Here is a 20,371-nt window from a genome sequence, read left to right as displayed (position 1 = left end):
CATTCAGAGGAGACAGGTTAACTCATTCATTCAGAGGAGACAGGTTAACTCATTCATTCATTCAGAGGAGGCAGGTTAACTCATTCATTCAGAGGAGGCAGGTTAACTCATTCATTCATGGGAGGCAGGTTAACTCATTCATTCAGAGGAGGCAGGTTAACTCGTTCATTCAGAGGAGACAGGTTAACTCATTCATTCATTCAGAGGAGGCAGGTTAACTCATTCATTCATGGGAGGCAGGTTAACTCATTCATTCATGGGAGGCAGGTTAACTCCTTCATTCATGGGAGGCAGGTTAACTCATTCATTCAGAGGAGGCAGGTTAACTCCTTCATTCATGGGAGGCAGGTTAACTCATTCATTCATTCAGAGGAGGCAGGTTAACTCATTCATTCAGAGGAGACAGGTTAACTCATTCATTCAGAGGAGGCAGGTTAACTCATTCATTCAGAGGAGGCAGGTTAACTCATTCATTCAGAGGAGGCAGGTTAACTCATTCATTCAGAGGAGGCAGGTTAACTCATTCATTCATGGGAGGCAGGTTAACTCATTCATTCAGAGGAGGCAGGTTAACTCCTTCATTCATGGGAGGCAGGTTAGGCCATTCAGGCTGTATATCTGCAGCACTGCCTTTTTATTCCCAATTGTTAACAAAGGAGTAGATGCCAATTTGGGAATTGCTAACTAGGGATGCAACAATTCTAGATTTTGATGTACGATTATAATCTGAGGAAAAATCATGGTTTCACGATTATTATGCATTAATTTATTTCACAACACTACAGATAATTCACGGTGATCTTGCCCACGTTCTTATGTGTGTACAATACATTTACGCTACTGTTGGTAAATTGTTTAAATATGTTCCCCGTGCACCCTAGGGGGTGTTTACGTTTTATCATCTGTGACAACTAGGAAGTTGTGTTGTTGAAATACATGAAGGGTGGTCTTTTAACTCTTCAACAAGGAGTTGTCTCTGTGTTTTCTAACTTCCACAGTACCATAATGTCCCTTTTTACAAAGCCGTGACCTTTTAAACCGCAGTTAATAGTGAAATCGGTTAATCGCTGCATCCCTATTGCCAACAATACTTAATAGCTGAGTGCTGAGGTCTTTAGTGGGCCAGCTTACACCTGGAAACATTTCAGCTTTGGAAAGAGAGCACCGCACTTCCAACAGGGATTCAATGGTCACATAACAACTGCAGGAGCCACAACTAGCTAGCCACAAAGAAAGAGGTGTTGTGGAAGGCAGTGGTGGGTGAGTGGGCTGAGGGTTCGGGAGCAGGGTTGAATGGATAGAGGCGATGGGGTCACCTCTTCAGATGGCGGCATCGTGGGGCAAGTGAGGCAGTGCCACGCCGGGCCTCCGATCGGGGCAGCGCTGGGCGTACGGCAGAAAGCCACCAGATGGCGGCAGGCCTGGCAGCTCCCTGGCTCGGCCTAGCCGCCTCCAGCCTCGCCGGCAACTTCCATACACCAGCCTCTGGCGTCGCCTCCCTGCCTGGCCCAACAGCATGGCTGTCTGGGGCCACAGCGGGTCCGTGGACCCGGGAAGGCCAAGCTCCTGGCAGGCAGGGACGCAGGACAGAGGCCTCGACGGGCCTTCTTGTCGGTAGGGGCGGCAGGCTGTGAAGAGGCCAGAGCTGGGGTCAGTGTGGGGCTGTACTGTAGCTGTGAAGAGGTCAGAGCTGGGGTCAGTGTGGGGCTGTACTGTGGCTGTGAAGAGGTCAGAGCTGGGGTCAGTGTGGGGCTGTACAGTAGCTGTGAAGAGGTCAGAGCTGGGGCCAGTGTGGGGCTGTAGAGTGGCTGTGAAGAGGTCAGAGCTGGGGTCAGTGTGGGGCTGTACTGTAGCTGTGAAGAGGTCAGAGCTGGGGTCAGTGTGGGGCTGTACTGTAGCTGTGAAGAGGCCAGAGCTGGGGTCAGTGTGGGGCTGTACTGTGGCTGTGAAGACGTCAGAGCTGGGGTCAGTGTGGGGCTGTAGAGTGGCTGTGAAGAGGCCAGAGCTGGGGTCAGTGTGGGGCTGTACAGTGGCTGTGAAGAGGTCAGAGCTGGGGTCAGTGTGGGGCTGTACAGTGGCTGGTGTCAGGGAGATCCGTCCCTCCAGTGACGGCCCCAGCAGGTTGAGGCTGGTTCTGTCCGTGAGCGAATCCATTCGGTCTTGGTAGGCGAGGTCGGCCGGGGCGGAGCACTGGTGCAGGGGCCAGCCCCCGCGGCCCTTTCCCCCGATGTCCACAGTGTTGCCTCCCTCACCACGCTCCACCCTTGCTGCCTCCTCTTCCTCCTCCTCCTCTTCCTCGGCCACCTGTGAGAAATGAAATAATTTGGCGTTTTGTTTTTGGTGTTTAGAATCATCTCTGCCCTGCAGAAAGGTCAGTGTTTTTATCTTTGTCCTGCATACCAAACATGAAGTAACCCAGCAGAACACAGGACTTGTACTGTATACTGTACATTACTATCGTATGTAAGGTCACAAGTTAGAAATAGCATGCTATGTACAGTACATGCATATGTGTTTGAATAATGTATGATTCCAACAGGTTCCATGTGTCCATTGTGTCCTAACAAGGTAAAAGTTAGGAGTTTGAATCTGCAATTTGAGTATGTGATCCATGCGTATGTAGAATAAAGAACTTCACAGGAGACTTTTGAACCTTTGCACATTCATTACCCACAAAGGTGAAACCTTAAAGGGATAGTTTGGATTATTGGACATAAAGTTGTATGAACTCCGTACCAGTTGTAGAGTGTATGGGGAGCTGACTTACCGATCCATGAGTCCCGTGGGCGGAGCTCTAGCTTGATCTGAGTGGAGAAAAACGAGTCCCGGCGGACATTCTAGGGTCACGGAGTTATCAAGTTTTACTCCTAAAGAAAGCATGCATGTGTTATGATATCATTTCAACAATAAAACCACAGCCGCGCTATTTATTGGCACTACTTTCTGGCTCCGCACTGCATCCGCGGTGGTCACTATAACGCTGTGTACCGGTGTTTCAGACACAGCGCGCTCTGTAAACAGGCTACTAAAACATACTAAACGATGAATCGATGAATATATGCCGTTTACGCCAGATTTGAGGGGATGTCTTTATGAACCTGAATACACAGATGAGGAACTTGTCAGATCGACCTAGAATGGGTAGAGAGAGAGAGAGGAGAGAGAGGCGGAGCAAGAAGATGCAGATCAACAGAGTTGGAGAGCTACTGCTGCCGAGTAGCCTATATAGGGTATGTATTTATTTTATTTTTTATTTTTTTAACTGACAACATTGTTAGATTTAGGTACTATAGTCTCTTTCTGAGCACAAAAGTAGCATTAGAAACAGAGATGATAAGTCATCTGTGGCTAGACATTTTAATTCCATGGGCCATGATGTGTGTTCACTCAGGTTTCAGGGAATAGAGGTTGTCAACCCCTTAAAAAGAGGTGGTGTCTAAACCAGATAAGCTCGATTGTAGTTAACTTGTACTACGAACGTCGATTGCCACTCGTTAACTCGAACCAGGTTTTTCTAATCAAGCTGAGAGCTCGTGCACATGAAAATGCCCGTGCACTGGAGCTCGTGCCCGCAAAAGAGGCGTGGTTTTTAACAACTGCCAATCACAATGCAATATGGACTACTCCAAAACTCCTACAGCGCCAGACACGCCTATTTCCTCATTGAATGAAACGGCAAATACAAATCTGCGTTGGATATTATTACTGTTCCCGAATGACTGTCTAAAGTGACCACTTTTATCCACACCAGTAATTTCTTTGAAGAGCGGTTTCGTAGGCTATCTACAGCTCTCTATCTACAGTCTTTTGTGGAAGCAATGTGTAATCTATCTCAGTCCAAAATCCATATGTATAGACCATTTAGGCTCAATGAATAATAATGATCTCATGATGTGTTTAGTCGCACTGATTGAATAATTCCTATAGGCTAATCAATAAAAAAAAGAATGATAATAAAATAAAAAAAGCTTCTGAACTGAATCGACACGGTACGTGCGGGCATAGATTTCATTTACAAAAAATAGCCTATTTTGTGATCACATATATGTCAGCAGAGTCGCATATCTCCATATTTCATATAATGATGCTGGAAATATGAAGTTCAATCACATCATACAGGCCAAAAGCAACACAGTTGCAGCTGCAAAATGCAGGAGTAGCCTAGATATGAATCATCTTAATATGGGATCGCCTGTGTGCAGGTGATCCCATATTAAATTGCTTAGATATAGTAGGCTATTCTAGCATGTAGGCTATGACCATTTCAATTCCAACCCAACGTCAGTCTCAGCTCCGTTGCGCACACGGCACCGTGCGCTTTGGAGACGTTTATGTAACCTTTTTATGCCGGTTTAGTGATATTTCTCCACTCACTATTCAGCTGCAATCGATCAGCGGGGTCAAACAACGTATCTAGGCTACTTGAGAGCACAAAAATGAATATATAAAAACATGTTCCAAAGTGGTAAGTAGGGCTTAATTAAAATGTAGCCTGCAACAAGTGCTTGCTTTAGTCCTTGATTAATTCAACATTACAATTCGTGCTCCTTCCTCGATGGGAAACTCGTCCAGAAAGGGGTTGGCCATTTTTCCAAACTGCTGATTCGATTGGTTCGTGGGCGGTGAATTTAAGGTCTAATCTTATCCTTGCAACTTAACCTGCTGCGGACCAGGTTAAGTGTGAAGCATAAGTTGCTATGGAAATATATGTCGGTAAGAAGTTAACTAGCTTTTTAGCACGGCCAAACCAGGGTTAAACCTGAAGTTACTTCGCTAAACCTCTAATCGAGCTTCGTGGTACAGGGCTCAGGTCTTTTTTTCTAGGCTGTCGTCTGTGCTTCTAATTGTCCTACCTAATTCTGTACATGTGGAATGACTATATTCTAGATAGAGGTTGTCCATATTTATATTATTTTCTTCTATTCTTGTATGTACAAATCGTTTTTCTCACATATCAATGCTTGTGTACTATGCTTGGATGTATTTTATTATATCTCATCACTGCATAAGGCACTTTTTGAATACATTTTCTTTCTGTACTGGTTGAATGTACTTCCTGTCTGGCTGTATTTATACGCCCTTTTCCGCCTTACACAGCACAACGCTGACAAAGGCTTCTTGCTGAAACGCGTACGCTGTACTGGTGAAATGGAATAATGCTTCAAAGGACATTTTTGAGTGCTGGCTCTTTCTCTCTACTATAGTCCCTTGTACCATGGGTTTTGGCACAGCATTGCACTTCAGTACATGGGTTTTCCTCTGCTCTGGATGTGGAGGTAAATAATCCTTTTATAGGTGAAATGAGCACCGTACAGTACACTACATTTTTTTTAAACCTCGTTGCCTGTTTCTTTTCAGATTGCCATTGCATCATATTCGTGCATGCAACTTATTTGAAGACAATTTGTTGATCTGATCAACAGCAATACTGCTGTTTTATTGTTGAAATGAGATGTCATAACACATGCATGCTTTCTTTAGGAGTAAAACTCCGTGACCCTAGAATGTCCGCCGAGACTCGTTTTTCTCCACTCAGATCAAGCTAGAGCTCCGCCCACAGGACTCATGGATTGGTAAGTCAGCTCCCCATACACTCTACAACTGGTTAGTTCATACAACTTTTCATACAACTTTATGTCCAATAATCCAAACTATCCCTTTAATTTCCCCTACACACCTCCTCCTCCTCAGGCACTTCCTGCGCCACCCTCTCCTCTTCCTCGTCCTCGGTACTGGTGGGGGGAGGGGAGCGCGGGTCCCGCAGGAAGACCACGATGACCGTGATGTTGTCACTGGAGCCGGCGTCGCGGGCTGATGCCACCAGCTTGTGTGCCACCATGGTGGTGTCTCCAGTGTTCTCCTGGAGGTGGTCGCTGACCACCTTCACTGCCTCATCCGGGATCACCGTGTCCCAGAAGCCGTCGCAGGCCAGAATCAGGTAGTCCTCTGAACCGTCCAATGGGAAAATGCTGTGGTCTGCATCACCACAGATGTAGGGCTTATGCTCAGAGTCACCTGTCAAACAACACAAATGATCAGGTTAGTTTTTGGTTAGTTAGAGATGTCGGTAACACTTTACAATAAGGGTACCTTAATTAACGGATAACCCTAACCCTAGCCTTTTAGGCTTAGTTAACCCCAACCCTAACCATGAACTAATCCTAACCCTAAACATGAACTAATCCTAACCCTAACCATGAACTAATCCTAACCATAACCATTAACTAATCCTAACCCTAACCATGAACTAATCCTAACCATAACCCTAACCATGAACTAATCCTAACCATAACCATGAACTAATCCTAACCCTAACCATGAACTAATCCTGACCATAACCCTAACCATGAACTAATCCTAACCATAACCCTAACCATGAACTAATCCTAACCATAACCATTAACTAATCCTAACCCTAACCATGAACTAATCCTAACCATAACCCTAACCATGAACTAATCCTAACCATAACCATGAACTAATCCTAACCCTAACCATGGACTAATCCTGACCATAACCCTAACCATGAACTAATCTTAACCATAACCCTAACCATGAACTAATCCTAACCCTAACCATGAACTAATCCTAACCATAACCCTAACCATGAACTAATCCTAACCCTAACCATGAACTAATCCTAACCATAACCCTAACCATGAACTAATCCTAACCATAACCATGAACTAATCCTAACCATAACCCTAACCATGAACTAATCCTAACCATAACCCTAACCATGAAATAATCCTAACCCTAACCCTAACCATGAACTAATCCTAACCATGAACTAATCCTAACCATAACCCTAACCATGAACTAATCCTAACCCTAACCATTAACTAATCCTAACCCTAACCATGAACTAATCCTAACCATAACCCTAACCCTAACCATGAACTAACCCTAAACTATTAAATAATGTATGAATTAATACTTCATTAACATGAACACCATTAGTAAATTATTACTAGACACATTAATTAACTGTTAATTAAGGGTTAGTTCATGCTTACTAACCCCTAATTAATGTACCCTTATTGTAAAGTGTAACTGAGATGTGTCAATATGTTCTGTATTACTATTTTAGTCTGTTGCATCTAAGGGGTCCATGGGATACCAGCCGGGCGAGCCATCCATCACCCCCAACCTCAGTCACTTATCATTCTTAACCTCGTCAAAGTAGGTCAAAAACGGGTCCCAGATATCTGAGAACCTTTTAAGCGTGTTGGTTCTCAGGGACCTGAGTCTCTCCATCTGTAGAACAGAGATCATGTCCATCAGCCACACCTGAAAAGAAGGCGAAGAGGAGGACTTCCATTCCTTCAGAATAAGTATTTTGGCGACAGTTGTCCCCAGTGTCAGAGATTGTGTGGCACTGTTCTTTTAATTCAGTTTATGTCAGTATCCTGTACCTTCAAAATGTCAATATAGTTGGGTCATCCGTGACGATTCTGTGACCGTGGAGAGCAAAGGTTAATTTCTTAGTTTATTTGTCATCTATGAAAAACCACGAAAATGCGGGCAACTTTTTTGAGAACCCTAAATCCAAAATGTCTACAATTGGCTATGTTGGAAATTACTTTTTCAATGGTTTGGCCTACAATGTTGCACAGTACATGGTTTATGGGACTTTTTGATCAAAGGAGTTAATGATTGATGTCGTTTTGTTGATTTGACCTATTTTTGACCTTCGAATCCAAAATGACTGCCGATTTTAGGCTCCGAAAGGTCAAATGTTCAAAGTCGTCATAGAGCCTTCATATTGGGCTCTAATGAAAACTCTGCTCATGTTGAGTTGAGTTATAAATAGGAAACAATATGCAAGTACACTGATGTCATGTCAGAGGTCAAAAAGTTTGCTATATGGGTCATTCCTGTTATGCAGCAACATGTCTGTCCTCAGAATATAGCAATGTACATTAAAGATCTTTTTTTACTTCACTGATAATTTTTTTGTACTCGAATTAGAGGTCCTTGACATGAAAACGGTTGAGAGTCATGGCTTTTGCACACCAAGTCCATATTTTCGTCCGAAATTGACGCACGGAGAAAAAAAAAGAATACGACCTAATTTGTGTCAATCATCGTAGACCCACCGAGTCCGACAATTACATCCGTCATTTAAGTTTTCGGACGAGGTTCAATTTTCTGCGTTTTTCGCATCAGTCAATCGATTTTTACGAGCTGGGACCCGTCTGTGTTTTCAGATGACGGATTAAAAAACACGCATACGAAAACAATCGTGTGCAAAGACCTTCACTGTCCTATTCTCTGTTGCTGCAATGAACCAATTTACCCTCCAAGCAAGTCAGTGGTACATGACATAATGGTGAAACTAGTGGAGGCAAGAAGAATATTCCATTCTCCTTTCTCATTGGTGACTTGCTCACCTACAAGACGATCGTTTAGCTTAAGGTGGAGAATCCAGAAATCTTCAAGGACATCATCCCAATTATTGGCGTGTTCCACCAGCAGATGTCCTACATCTATGCTATCTATGGCATGGCAGACACTCTGCTGTAAAGCAGGGGTAGTAATGGAGGGGTCCGTTGACCAAGCACTATGAGGGAAGCACTACAGGCAGGGCGTGCACTGTATACCGAGTGAGGCTCTTATCCAGGGATGACTAAAAAAAGATTCTTGAGCATGAGGAATTATCAGAGGACATGGAGAACCTCAACACTCTACACAATGCACTCAGGAGGCTCTACAGGAAGCTCACTCTTGAGGATGATGGTGACATGAAGGAGCTGATCAAAAGAGATACTGAGAAACCTGACACAGACACGGGAGACTTCTGGGTCTCATTCTTGGAGATGTCCGACCCTCTTGTACAAAATATTGATGCATGTAATGCAAGAAATAAGCTAACGATCACTTCTACCCAGCCGCTAGACCTCTGGATAGAAACAACTTTGAATCTGAATTCAAAACTGAAGCAAGGGTGGCTTCAGCTTCAGCAGAAGCACAATGGGAAACAGCTGTTCTCAACAAGGAATGTAAACAATGTCGCAAGGGTGAAGGCTACTTTGAAGCGGAACCTCAAGTGCCAGCATCGCCATAGGAAGATGTTGAATGCCAGCCAGTGAAGATGGAGATGGCTAAAGCTTGTTTTATGGTCGCCATGCCGCGCCAGGCGTGGGGGAGGAGCGAGGGGCGCGAGCGTCAAATGACGTCAATGTGTTGGGCGCGCCCCCCGCAGCCGCACAGCGTGTAACTGAAGATTTTTCTAGCAGCACGACCTCCGCACGGCTTCTCTCCAAACATGGACGCTTTCGAGCCACTGAGCCCTGAACACTGAGTTGTGTTTTCACCACATTTCTTGACCCATGTGGTAGGCTAAACTTTGATTTGCAACTGTTCGGTTTTTAGTCATTTCAACAAGTAAATGTGTTGTGTTGAGAGAGATTAAAAGCAGCACAGAGTAGGCTCTCAGGGCTGAGAACTGAAATGGCTATTCAGTAAAAACAAGTTTGGTGATTCATTCATGTGCTGATATACGGTCGTTTGAGAGTGAAAGCGCACTCAGTACTGCACATAATAGCGTTTCATTGCGACTTTTCACAGGCTGTTCTCACTATTACCATTGTACAACAACATGCTGATCACTTGGCTGCCGTTCGGACTATAAAAGCATCCTTCCCAGCGCGAGGTGCGCACGTGATTCGCAGAGCTCCGCCTCGCTCCACTATAATGAGACCTTAAGCATGCAGTTCAGGACCTGCAGGCATGCATGAAGGATTTTTTTTTTAATTATTATTTTCTCTGATCCCCCCCCCCCCCCCGTTTTCTCCCCAATTGTACTTGGCAAATTCCCCCTGCTGCCCACCCCCTCTACCGAGCCGTAGATACACACATGCTTCCTCCGATTCATAGCGGGGAGCTTCACCGGCAGGACGTAGCACGTGGGAGGATCATGCTATTCCCACCAGTTCCCTTCCGCCCCGAACAGGCACCCCGACCGACCAGAGGAGGCGCCAGTGCAGCGACCAGGACACATACCCTCATTCCGGCTTCCCACCCGCAGTAGGATGTTTGTTTCTCACAAACCACAAACATTGACCTTTTGATCTGTGAGATGACCTCTGTGTACTTACCTGTGGTTTTCCTGTTTATAACAGAGCTTTCATTAGAGTCCAATATGAAGGCTCTAGGACAACTTGAGCCTGAGAAAGAGGAATTTTCAGAGCTGAAAATTGGCAGCCATCTAGGATTTGAAGGTCAAAAATATGTCACGATCGTTGCCAAGAAACTTATCCTACAGGAATGGAAGTCCCCCTCTCCACCATCTTTTCAGCTATGGCTGGCGGGTATGCCCTCTGTCATACGGATGGAGAGACTTAGCTTCCTGAGAATCAATTCACTCTGGAGATTTTCGGTTGTTTGGGGCCCGTTTCTGGCCTACCTTGATGAGGTTAGGGATGATGAGTGACTCGTGTGGGACCCCATGGCATGCATAAGCTTTACAAGCACTTTCATTGTTGTGATATTGGAGTGTGTGTGTGTGTGTGTGTGTGTGTGTGTGTGTGTGTGTGTGTGTGTGTGTGTGTGTGTATATATATATGTTTCTTTTCTTTTCTGATTTTTTTTTTTTTGTGTTGGTTATTTGTGAAAAAGAAAATAGAGGGAGACTGTACATTCTGAGTTACTTATTGTTTCATTGGAGAATGTGATTGTCTGATTACAACCAATGTGTACTGTACTCTACCTTGCAAATAAAAACACTTAAAAAAAATGTCACGAAAGGCGTGGGGGCTAAATTTGTTCATTAACCTTCATAGATGGTCGTAATGGGGATATGCTGAATAGAAGGAAAGAATAGCCAGCCATGCCAATCCATATGACAAATGGCAGGTGAATGGACTTTTAGATATTTATGAAATTTGATATTTAGCACCTCAAATATGTATGAATTCACACATTTGTCTTTAGGTAGGGAACTAAGAGACTGGACATGACACCAGGTAGTTTGTGTGTTTGTAATTGGCCACATTTCCACTAAATGAGTATAGTGTACCAAGTGTCTGACTGAACTCGTAGTTTACCTATGGCTCTGGATACAGACAGACTGCCGTTAACCCTCCATGTGCCAAACCAGATCACACAGCCTCCCAGAGCCTCAATCCTCTGCTTCTCATCCTGTGAACAGACATGCAGCACAGGTGGCCTTTTACACTGGACTATTGTGATGATATACTGTAATGATGAGGAGAAAGAGGAACACTTTTACACTGGACTATTGTGATGATATACTGTAATGATGAGGAGAAAGAGGAACACTTTTACACTGGACTATTGTGATGATATACTGTAATGATGAGGAGAAAGAGGAACACTTTTACACTGGATGTGTTGTGATGATATACTGTAATGATGAGGAGAAAGAGGAACACTTTTACACTGGATGTGTTGTGATGATATACTGTAATGATGAGGAGAAAGAGGAACACTTTTACACTGGATGTGTTGTGATGATATACTGTAATGATGAGGAGAAAGAGGAACACTTTTACACTGGATGTGTTGTGATGATATACTGTAATGATGAGGAGAAAGAGGAACAATTCTACACTGGATGTGTTGTGATGATATACTGTAATGATGAGGAGAAAGAGGAACAATTCTACACTGGATGTGTTGTGATGATATACTGTAATGATGAGGAGAAAGAGGAACACTTTTACACTGGATGTGTTGTGATGATATACTGTAATGATGAGGAGAAAGAGGAACACTTTTACACTGGATGTGTTGTGATGATATACTGTAATGATGAGGAGAAAGAGGAACACTTTTACACTGGATGTGTTGTGATGATATACTGTAATGATGAGGAGAAAGAGGAACAATTCTACACTGGATGTGTTGTGATGATATACTGTAATGATGAGGAGAAAGAGGAACAATTCTACACTGGATGTGTTGTGATGATATACTGTAATGATGAGGAGAAAGAGGAACACTTTTACACTGGACTATTGTGATGATATAATGATGAGGAGAAAGAGGAACAATTTTACACTGGATGTGTTGTGATGATATACTGTAATGATGAGGAGAAAGGGGAACACTTTTAGACTGGACTATTGTAATGATATACTGTAATGATGAGGAGAAAGAGGAACACTTTTACATTGGACTATTGTGATGATATAATGATGAGGAGAAAGAGGAACAATTTTACAGTGGACTATTGTGATGATATACTGTAATGATGAGGAGAAAGAGGAACACTTTTACACTGGACTATTGTGATGATATACTGTAATGATGAGGAGAAAGAGAAACACTTTTACACTGGACTATTGTGATGATATAATGATGAGGAGAAAGAGGAACAATTTTACAGTGGACTATTGTGATGATATACTGTAATGATGAGGAGAAAGAGGAACAATTTTACACTGGACTATTGTGATGATATAATGTAATGATGAGGAGAAAGAGGAACACTTTTACACTGGACTATTGTGATGATATACTGTAATGATGAGGAGAAAGAGGAACACTTTTACACTGGACTATTGTGATGATATACTCAGGCCCGGCTCCAGACCCAAGTTACAGAGGGGGCCTGCCCCTAGCTTGGGGGGGCCAAGCTACCCAAGGGGGGTCCGGGGGGATTCTTCCCCGGAAGAAGATTTTGTACATTTTAAAGTAAAATTCGTCAACCTGGTGCATTTGAGAGCAAAATGAAGAGGCTAAATCTGTGAAGAACTACACACATCTCTAATGTGTTGTGACTTTACAAATAATTAGGCCTAAACAATTAATATTAAGTGTATTTACACATTGTGCACAAATTGCATTCATTGTGACAAATTTACAATAGTTAATATCCAGCCAGAATCATTGCAAATGGATGTTCAAAGTAACAGTTAGCAATAGCATTCAATCAATGCCTAATGACAGCCAGATTCCATGTTAAACTTTAAAACAGAAAAACGGAAAAACGTTTTTACACTGGACTTGTGATGATATGATGAGGAGAAAGAGGAACAATTTTACACTGGACTATTGTGATGATATACTGTAATGATGAGGAGAAAGAGGAACACTTTTACACTGGACTATTGTGATGAATGGGGGGGCCAGTTTGTTGAATGGGGGGGCCCGGCCCGGTCAGGCCCGCCCCTAACGCCGGGCCTGGATATACTGTAATGATAAGGAGAAAGAGGAACAATTTTACACTGGACTATTGTGATGATATACTGTAATGATGAGGAGAAAGAGGAACACTTTTACACTGGACTATTGTGATGAATGGGGGGGCCAGTTTGTTGAATGGGGGGGCCCGGCCCGGTCAGGCCCGCCCCTAACGCCGGGCCGGGCCTGGATATACTGTAATGATAAGGAGGAAGAGGAACACTTTTACACTGGACTATTGTGATGATATAATAATGAGGAGAAAGAGGAACACTTTTACACTGGACTATTGTGATGATATAATAATGAGGAGAAAGAGGAACACTTTTACAGTGGACTATTGTGATGATATAATGATGAGGAGAAAGAGGAACACTTTTACACTGGACTATTGTGATGATATAATGATGAGGAGAAAGAGGAACAGTTTTACAGTGGACTATTGTGATGATATAATGATGAGGAGAAAGAGGAACACTTTTACACTGGACTATTGTGATGATATCATGATGAGGAGAAAGAGGAACAATTTTACACTGGACTATTGTGATGATATAATGATGAGGAGAAAGAGGAACAATTTTACACTGGACTATTGTGATGATATCATGATGAGGAGAAAGAGGAACAATTTTACACTGGACTATTGTGATGATATGATGATGAGGAGAAAGAGGAACAGTTTTACACTGGACTATTGTGATGATATAATGATGAAAGAGGAACACTTTTACACTGGACTAATTGTGATGATATAATGATGAGGAGAAAGAGGAACAATTTTACACTGGACTATTGTGATGATATACTGTAATGATGAGGAGAAAGAGGAACAATTTTACACTGGACTATTGTGATGATATAATAATGTGGAGAAAGAGGAACACTTTTACACTGGACTATTGTGATGATATAATGATGAGGAGAAAGAGGAACAGTTTTACAGTGGACTATTGTGATGATATCATGATGAGGAGAAAGAGGAACAATTTTACACTGGACTATTGTGATGATATAATGATGAGGAGAAAGAGGAACAATTTTACACTGGACTATTGTGATGATATAATGATGAGGAGAAAGAGGAACAGTTTTACAGTGGACTATTGTGATGATATCATGATGAGGAGAAAGAGGAACAATTTTACACTGGACTATTGTGATGATATAATGATGAGGAGAAAGACGAACAGTTTTACACTGGACTATTGTGATGATATCATGATGAGGAGAAAGAGGAACAGTTTTACACTGGACTATTGTGATGATATAATGATGAAAGAGGAACACTTTTACACTGGACTATTGTGATGATATAATGATGAGGAGAAAGACGAACAGTTTTACACTGGACTATTGTGATGATATCATGATGAGGAGAAAGAGGAACAGTTTTACACTGGACTATTGTGATGATATAATGATGAAAGAGGAACAGTTTTACACTGGACTATTGTGATGATATAATGATGAAAGAGGAACACTTTTACACTGGACTTATTGTGATGATATAATGATGAGGAGAAAGAGGAACAATTTTACACTGGACTATTGTGATGATATACTGTAATGATGAGGAGAAAGAGGAACAATTTTACACTGGACTATTGTGATGATATAATAATGTGGAGAAAGAGGAACACTTTTACACTGGACTATTGTGATGATATAATGATGAGGAGAAAGAGGAACAGTTTTACAGTGGACTATTGTGATGATATCATGATGAGGAGAAAGAGGAACAATTTTACACTGGACTATTGTGATGATATAATGATGAGGAGAAAGAGGAACAATTTTACACTGGACTATTGTGATGATATAATGATGAGGAGAAAGAGGAACAGTTTTACAGTGGACTATTGTGATGATATCATGATGAGGAGAAAGAGGAACAATTTTACACTGGACTATTGTGATGATATAATGATGAGGAGAAAGACGAACAGTTTTACACTGGACTATTGTGATGATATAATGATGAAAGAGGAACACTTTTACACTGGACTAATTGTGATGATATGATGAGGAGAAAGAGGAACAATTTTACACTGGACTATTGTGATGATATACTGTAATGATGAGGAGAAAGACGAACACTTTTACACTGGACTATTGTGATGATATAATGATGAGGAGAAAGACGAACAGTTTTACACTGGACTATTGTGATGATATAATGATGAAAGAGGAACACTTTTACACTGGACTAATTGTGATGATATAATGATGAGGAGAAAGAGGAACAATTTTACACTGGACTATTGTGATGATATAATGATGAGGAGAAAGAGGAACAATTTTACACTGGACTATTGTGATGATATAATGATGAGGAGAAAGAGGAACAATTTTACACTGGACTATTGTGATGATATACTGTAATGATGAGGAGAAAGAGGAACAATTTTACACTGGACTATTGTGATGATATAATGAGGAGAAAGAGGAACAATTTTACACTGGGCAAAAACAAAACAAAACAAAAAAACACTGCATGTTTTACTTCTGGTGAGGTCAAGGAAAAGGTTGGAAAATGAGTTAGGAGTGACAATATATCGAAATATCGCAATATTCAATATATCGCAATATTCAATATATCGCAATATCCGCAATATCGCAATACTATCGTATCGTGACTCAAGTATCGTTTTAGTATCGTATCGTGGGCATCTGGTGATTCCCACCCCTACCAAGTACCCCCTGCAAGCTGCTCAAGTACCCGTAGGGGTAAACGTACCACTGGTTGGGAAACCCTGGCGTAGGCGACGTATGAGCCGTGTTGTCAGAGTTTTCACAATGAATTGCGTTTTGCCGCTTCACACGGGGCGGCAAAGGTGAGCGTTATCAAAGAATTCCACTGTGGGACCGGTTTTCACTTTTTGGCGTTTTCAGAGCACTGTTGCTTTGTAAAAGGAAGGCACTGACGCAAAAAAGTGCCGTTTTGCCTAAGTCACAATTTGTGATGGAAGTGATGTCAGTCGGGCAGTTGTGTGTGTGAGTGTGTGAATTTGTGTGTGTGTGTGTGTGTGTGTGTGTGTTGAATGCATCTGCAATTGTTGAGGCAACAAGGAAGAGAGTGTGTGTATGAAGTGATGTCACTCAACTGGAAATGATGTCACGCAATTGCTCGACTGTGATATCATCAGGCAGTAGTGATGTCATCAGTGATGTCACTCGAGCAATTGTCTTCTTCTTTTTTTAGTTAGAATTGGTGGTGTCTGTCTGTCTGCACTGGTTACTTCAACACCTGGGTGTGATTTTTATAAAAGTGCTTGTGACATCTCACATGTGGCTTTGACTTACAGGACAACTGAACATTTACTGACAACACTTACAAGACAACTGAACATTTTTCCATATATTCATAGAAAATACAGAGATTTGGGCCCCTATTCTCCCACAGGCCTTCGGCGCTAAAACGGGCCTTCGGCGCTAAAAAACGTGCCTTGCGCCTGTCTCGGGAAGATATCAACATGGCTTTAGGCTGGTAAATGCGCTTTACGCTGAATGGGCGTGGCGCACTCCCTGAATGGGCGAGAATGGGCGTTTCGGCCTTAAATATCGGCCTAATGATATCTTCCCCCTGGCGTAAATTTAGCGCTTTGCGCTTTTGAAAACCAGGCCTATTCAGTGCGCCGGTTGCGCGGAGCACTCCTCTGGCTCTCCTCTGTCACCCTTCTCTGTGTCACTCCCTCTCTCTTGCTCATATCAGTCTGACAGGCACAATACGACTCTCTCTCTCTGACTCCCTCGCTCAGACAGACACAACACACGTCCCATAGGAAAAAGAAGTTGTAAGTTCACTGCCTGTGTAATGTCCCAGCATGCATTGTGCTACTCCATTTCGCTACTAAATAGCAACCAAATGAGCCGAAATAGATATACTGTAAAGGTAGATCTAAATAATGTGTAATGGTAACACAACCTGCAATTGTAGAACATTTCAATATTGGACCAAATAAAACATCGAAATGAAAACACCACCCTATGTGAAACCTATATGTCATCCTGGGCCTATATATATCCCTTGTCGATTTAACGTGATTTAGATAAGTGACAGGGTAACCGCTTCTACTGTCATGTCCTACTGTGATGTCCGCTCCAATAAATTGGCTCTACTTTACATTTTAGTTTTACAATAAAAACACATTTATGCAATGACTTTACATAATGTAGGCTATATTTATGTGCATCATCCTACCTGCAGCAGGGGAGAGAAAATTATATCTTTCTGGACAAACTTTCACCAATCTAATTAATCTCATCATATAGGGATAGGCTATATTTTTCTAGCTGATGCATTTAGAACATTCTTTTCACTTTGATCTTGCTAGTGTAGCGTATTTACATGCTTGCAGTATTTAAACTGCAGTTAGATTGGTTTGAGAAGCATAACAATATGGAATAATAGCCTATATATGGAGACAGACAGATGGGATGAAGGGAGGGGGGGGGGGGGAGCAGAGCGCTTGGCTTTGTCTGGTTTTACTGGACCACTGGAATTGGAGCTTAAAAGGCAAGCGTTTATTGCACTTATCCAATGAGCAGACGGTGCATAATTTTATGCTTAAAAGGCGTGGTTGTAATGCTTTAGGCTGCGTGCAACGCCAACACCAAGATATCAAGTGCGCTGGTCCACGCCCACTGATCAGCGCTGCGCCAGGCGCTCGGCGTAGAAACTACGCCGATGCAACGATAGGGCCCATATTGTGTATCGCCATTCAGCCTAAAAATACAGAGATATGATTTTTGTGTCTATATATGGCCCAGCCCTACTGTGTTACCTCTCTGTCTGGTTTGTGTGCTTTCATCAGCTCCACAGCCTGTCCTCTCTTCACCAGCATGACCTGGGAGTCTCCCAGCCAGGCCACGTACAGGGTCCTGCCCCGCAGGAAGGTCACCACGCCCGTCGTCCCACAACGCAGGTGCTGCCACACACACACACAAACGCACGCACGCACACACGCACACACACACACACACACACACACACACACACACACACACACACACATGCATGCACGCACACAGACACAAACATCTATGTATTCAGCTCGGGCAGCGATGGAGGCTACAGCAGCTCCACCCATAACCCTATGTTTATGTTACACTCACAGCATATGGGAGTTACCGTAAAGCACCGTACAGTGAGTACTAGCTTTCGAATGGGAAAAAACATTCACATCACCCTCCAAGTGGTAAGTAAGTCCAAGAAGGAAAAATCAGGGAACTTTCTGAACGCTCTGACATCTCCAAACTAATAACACTTAAATGTGTCAATACAGCATCAAGTATGGCTTGTTGGTAGGTTACAATTCAATTTACAATATCAGTTTAAACTTAAAATTACAGTTTTCTGGGGCCTCTGGGTAGTGTAGTGGTAGATTCCCTGCCTACCAACATGAGGGTCGCAGGTTCGCACCCCTGTGTTACCTCCGGCATGGTCTGGCGTCCATACAGGCACGATTGGCTGGTGTCTGCGGGTGGGAAGCCGGATTGGGGTATGTGTCCTGGTCGCTACACTAGCGCCTCCTCTGGTCGGTCGGGGCACCTGGTCGGGGTGGAAGGGAACTGGTGGGAATAGCGTGATCCTCCCACGTGCTACGTCCTGCCAGTGAAATTCCCCCTGTCAGGTGAAAAGAAGCAGCAGGCAAATGCGCATGTGTCGGAGGAAGCATGGTGCTAGTCTCGGCTCTCCCCAGATCGGCAGAGGGTGGAGCATATTATTAAGCAACCCTTAATAATATGGGTAACCTGGTTGGTTTGAAGATTAATATATAAGTTTATAACAGCAAATGTAAAAGCTTTCATGAAGTGGGTACAGGAGGAATCACTATTATGGTCTATCAAACAGCCATAGCAATAGCAAAATGGACATCATTTAGATGAACCTGTATCAGATTATTACTTTGAATAGATTTATTGACCTATTCAAAGAAATGTTCATCAGTTGACTTCTTTCCACGTGTCATTACCTCTCGTGAGGCCTTCTGGATGAAGCGTTCATCAGTGAGTTTGAAAGCTCGGTAGAGGGCTTCTCCAGGGTCCTGGCCAAAGCTTTCCTGGTGAAATAAGTTAACATGGAGGTGGTTTGCAGCGTAGATGGCAGCATCTATGCCGCCATGTCCATCAAATACCGCGAAGAAAGCCTGCTCCTCTTGATCCTGAGGAAACAAAGAGATCAGTCAATAGTCTAGAGATCACACATCAGCAAAATAGGGCCCCAGGGCTGGAACCAGCCTCAATCTGACCCGCAACATCCTCTTTTTTTTTTAAATATTTTTTATCCCTTTTTTATCCCCCATTAGTGCTAATTTTAATTTATTTATCCTGGTTGCTGCTCCACCCTCTGCCGATCTGGGGAGAGCCGAAAACTGGCTCCATGCTTCCTCCGAGACATGAGCAGTTAGCCAGCCGCTTCTTTTTACCTGACAGGGGAAGCTTCACCGGTAGGACATAGCACGTGGGAGGATCACGCTATTCCAACGAGTTCCCCTCCCTTCGAACAGGCGCCCTTAACGACCAGAGGAGGCACCACATCAGCAACCAGGATATTGCATGTTTTGGTGAAGGGGTTCCTATATGAAGGAAACCCCCGGGAGGCCCTTTTGACGACCCGCAACATCCTCACAAATCTATAAATATTAGCCTAAATGTGTCAAATATTGTCCAATGTGTGGCCCTTCGCTTACTTTATCTAAGTATGGCCCTCTGGGGTAAAAAGAAGAAGAAGAAAAAGAAGATGGTAGACACAATGACACTACTGTATGTAGAAACTACTTACTAATTCTACAGTACTTGGATGGTTGAAAAATGATTAATCCAGTAAACGCTACAGCTTTGCTGTCATTTTAGCTGACTCACTCTGAACATACTGTATTTCACCATCATTCCCTGTCATGTGTCCATGCATCCACATAACTAACCTGCTATAAACCTGTTTTTATTTCCTGTATGTAAAGCACTTTGTGATCTATGGATTTGAAAAGTGCTATATTACATTACATTACATTACATCATTTGACAGACGCTTTTATCCAAAGCGACTTACAATAACACATTTTGTCAGCAATAGAGCAATCAACTATGCAACACATGTGACAACTACAACTTCTGAAGGAATAGTGGTAAAGTTTTTTTTCGTTTTTTTGAGAGAGAGAGAGAGAGAGAGAGAGAGAGAGAGAGAGAGAGAGAGAGATGTTAGTTCAAGAAGGGCCCA

At 42.9% G+C, this 20,371-nt stretch overlaps 1 protein-coding gene across 1 annotated transcript in view; it reads right to left on the bottom strand.

Annotated features, from left to right (window-relative positions):
* Nucleotides 1-1,320: 1,320 nt before the first annotated feature.
* The window catches only part of ppm1e (protein phosphatase, Mg2+/Mn2+ dependent, 1E), a gene marked incomplete at both ends in the record, with an annotated part of 120,280 nt that continues 101,229 nt past the window's right edge, over nt 1,321-20,371 (bottom strand). The window contains 5 exons of the mRNA XM_083632928.1: nt 1,321-2,304; nt 5,678-6,015; nt 11,049-11,142; nt 17,937-18,080; nt 19,128-19,316. Coding sequence (XP_083489054.1) covers nt 1,321-2,304; nt 5,678-6,015; nt 11,049-11,142; nt 17,937-18,080; nt 19,128-19,316 — 1,749 coding nt within the window. The remainder of the gene's footprint in view (nt 2,305-5,677; nt 6,016-11,048; nt 11,143-17,936; nt 18,081-19,127; nt 19,317-20,371) is intronic.

Source organism: Poromitra crassiceps (genome assembly GCF_964638095.1).
Source record: "Poromitra crassiceps genome assembly, chromosome: 1".
Lineage (NCBI taxonomy): Eukaryota > Metazoa > Chordata > Actinopteri > Beryciformes > Melamphaidae > Poromitra > Poromitra crassiceps.
This window is presented reverse-complemented; position numbering and strand designations above follow the sequence as displayed.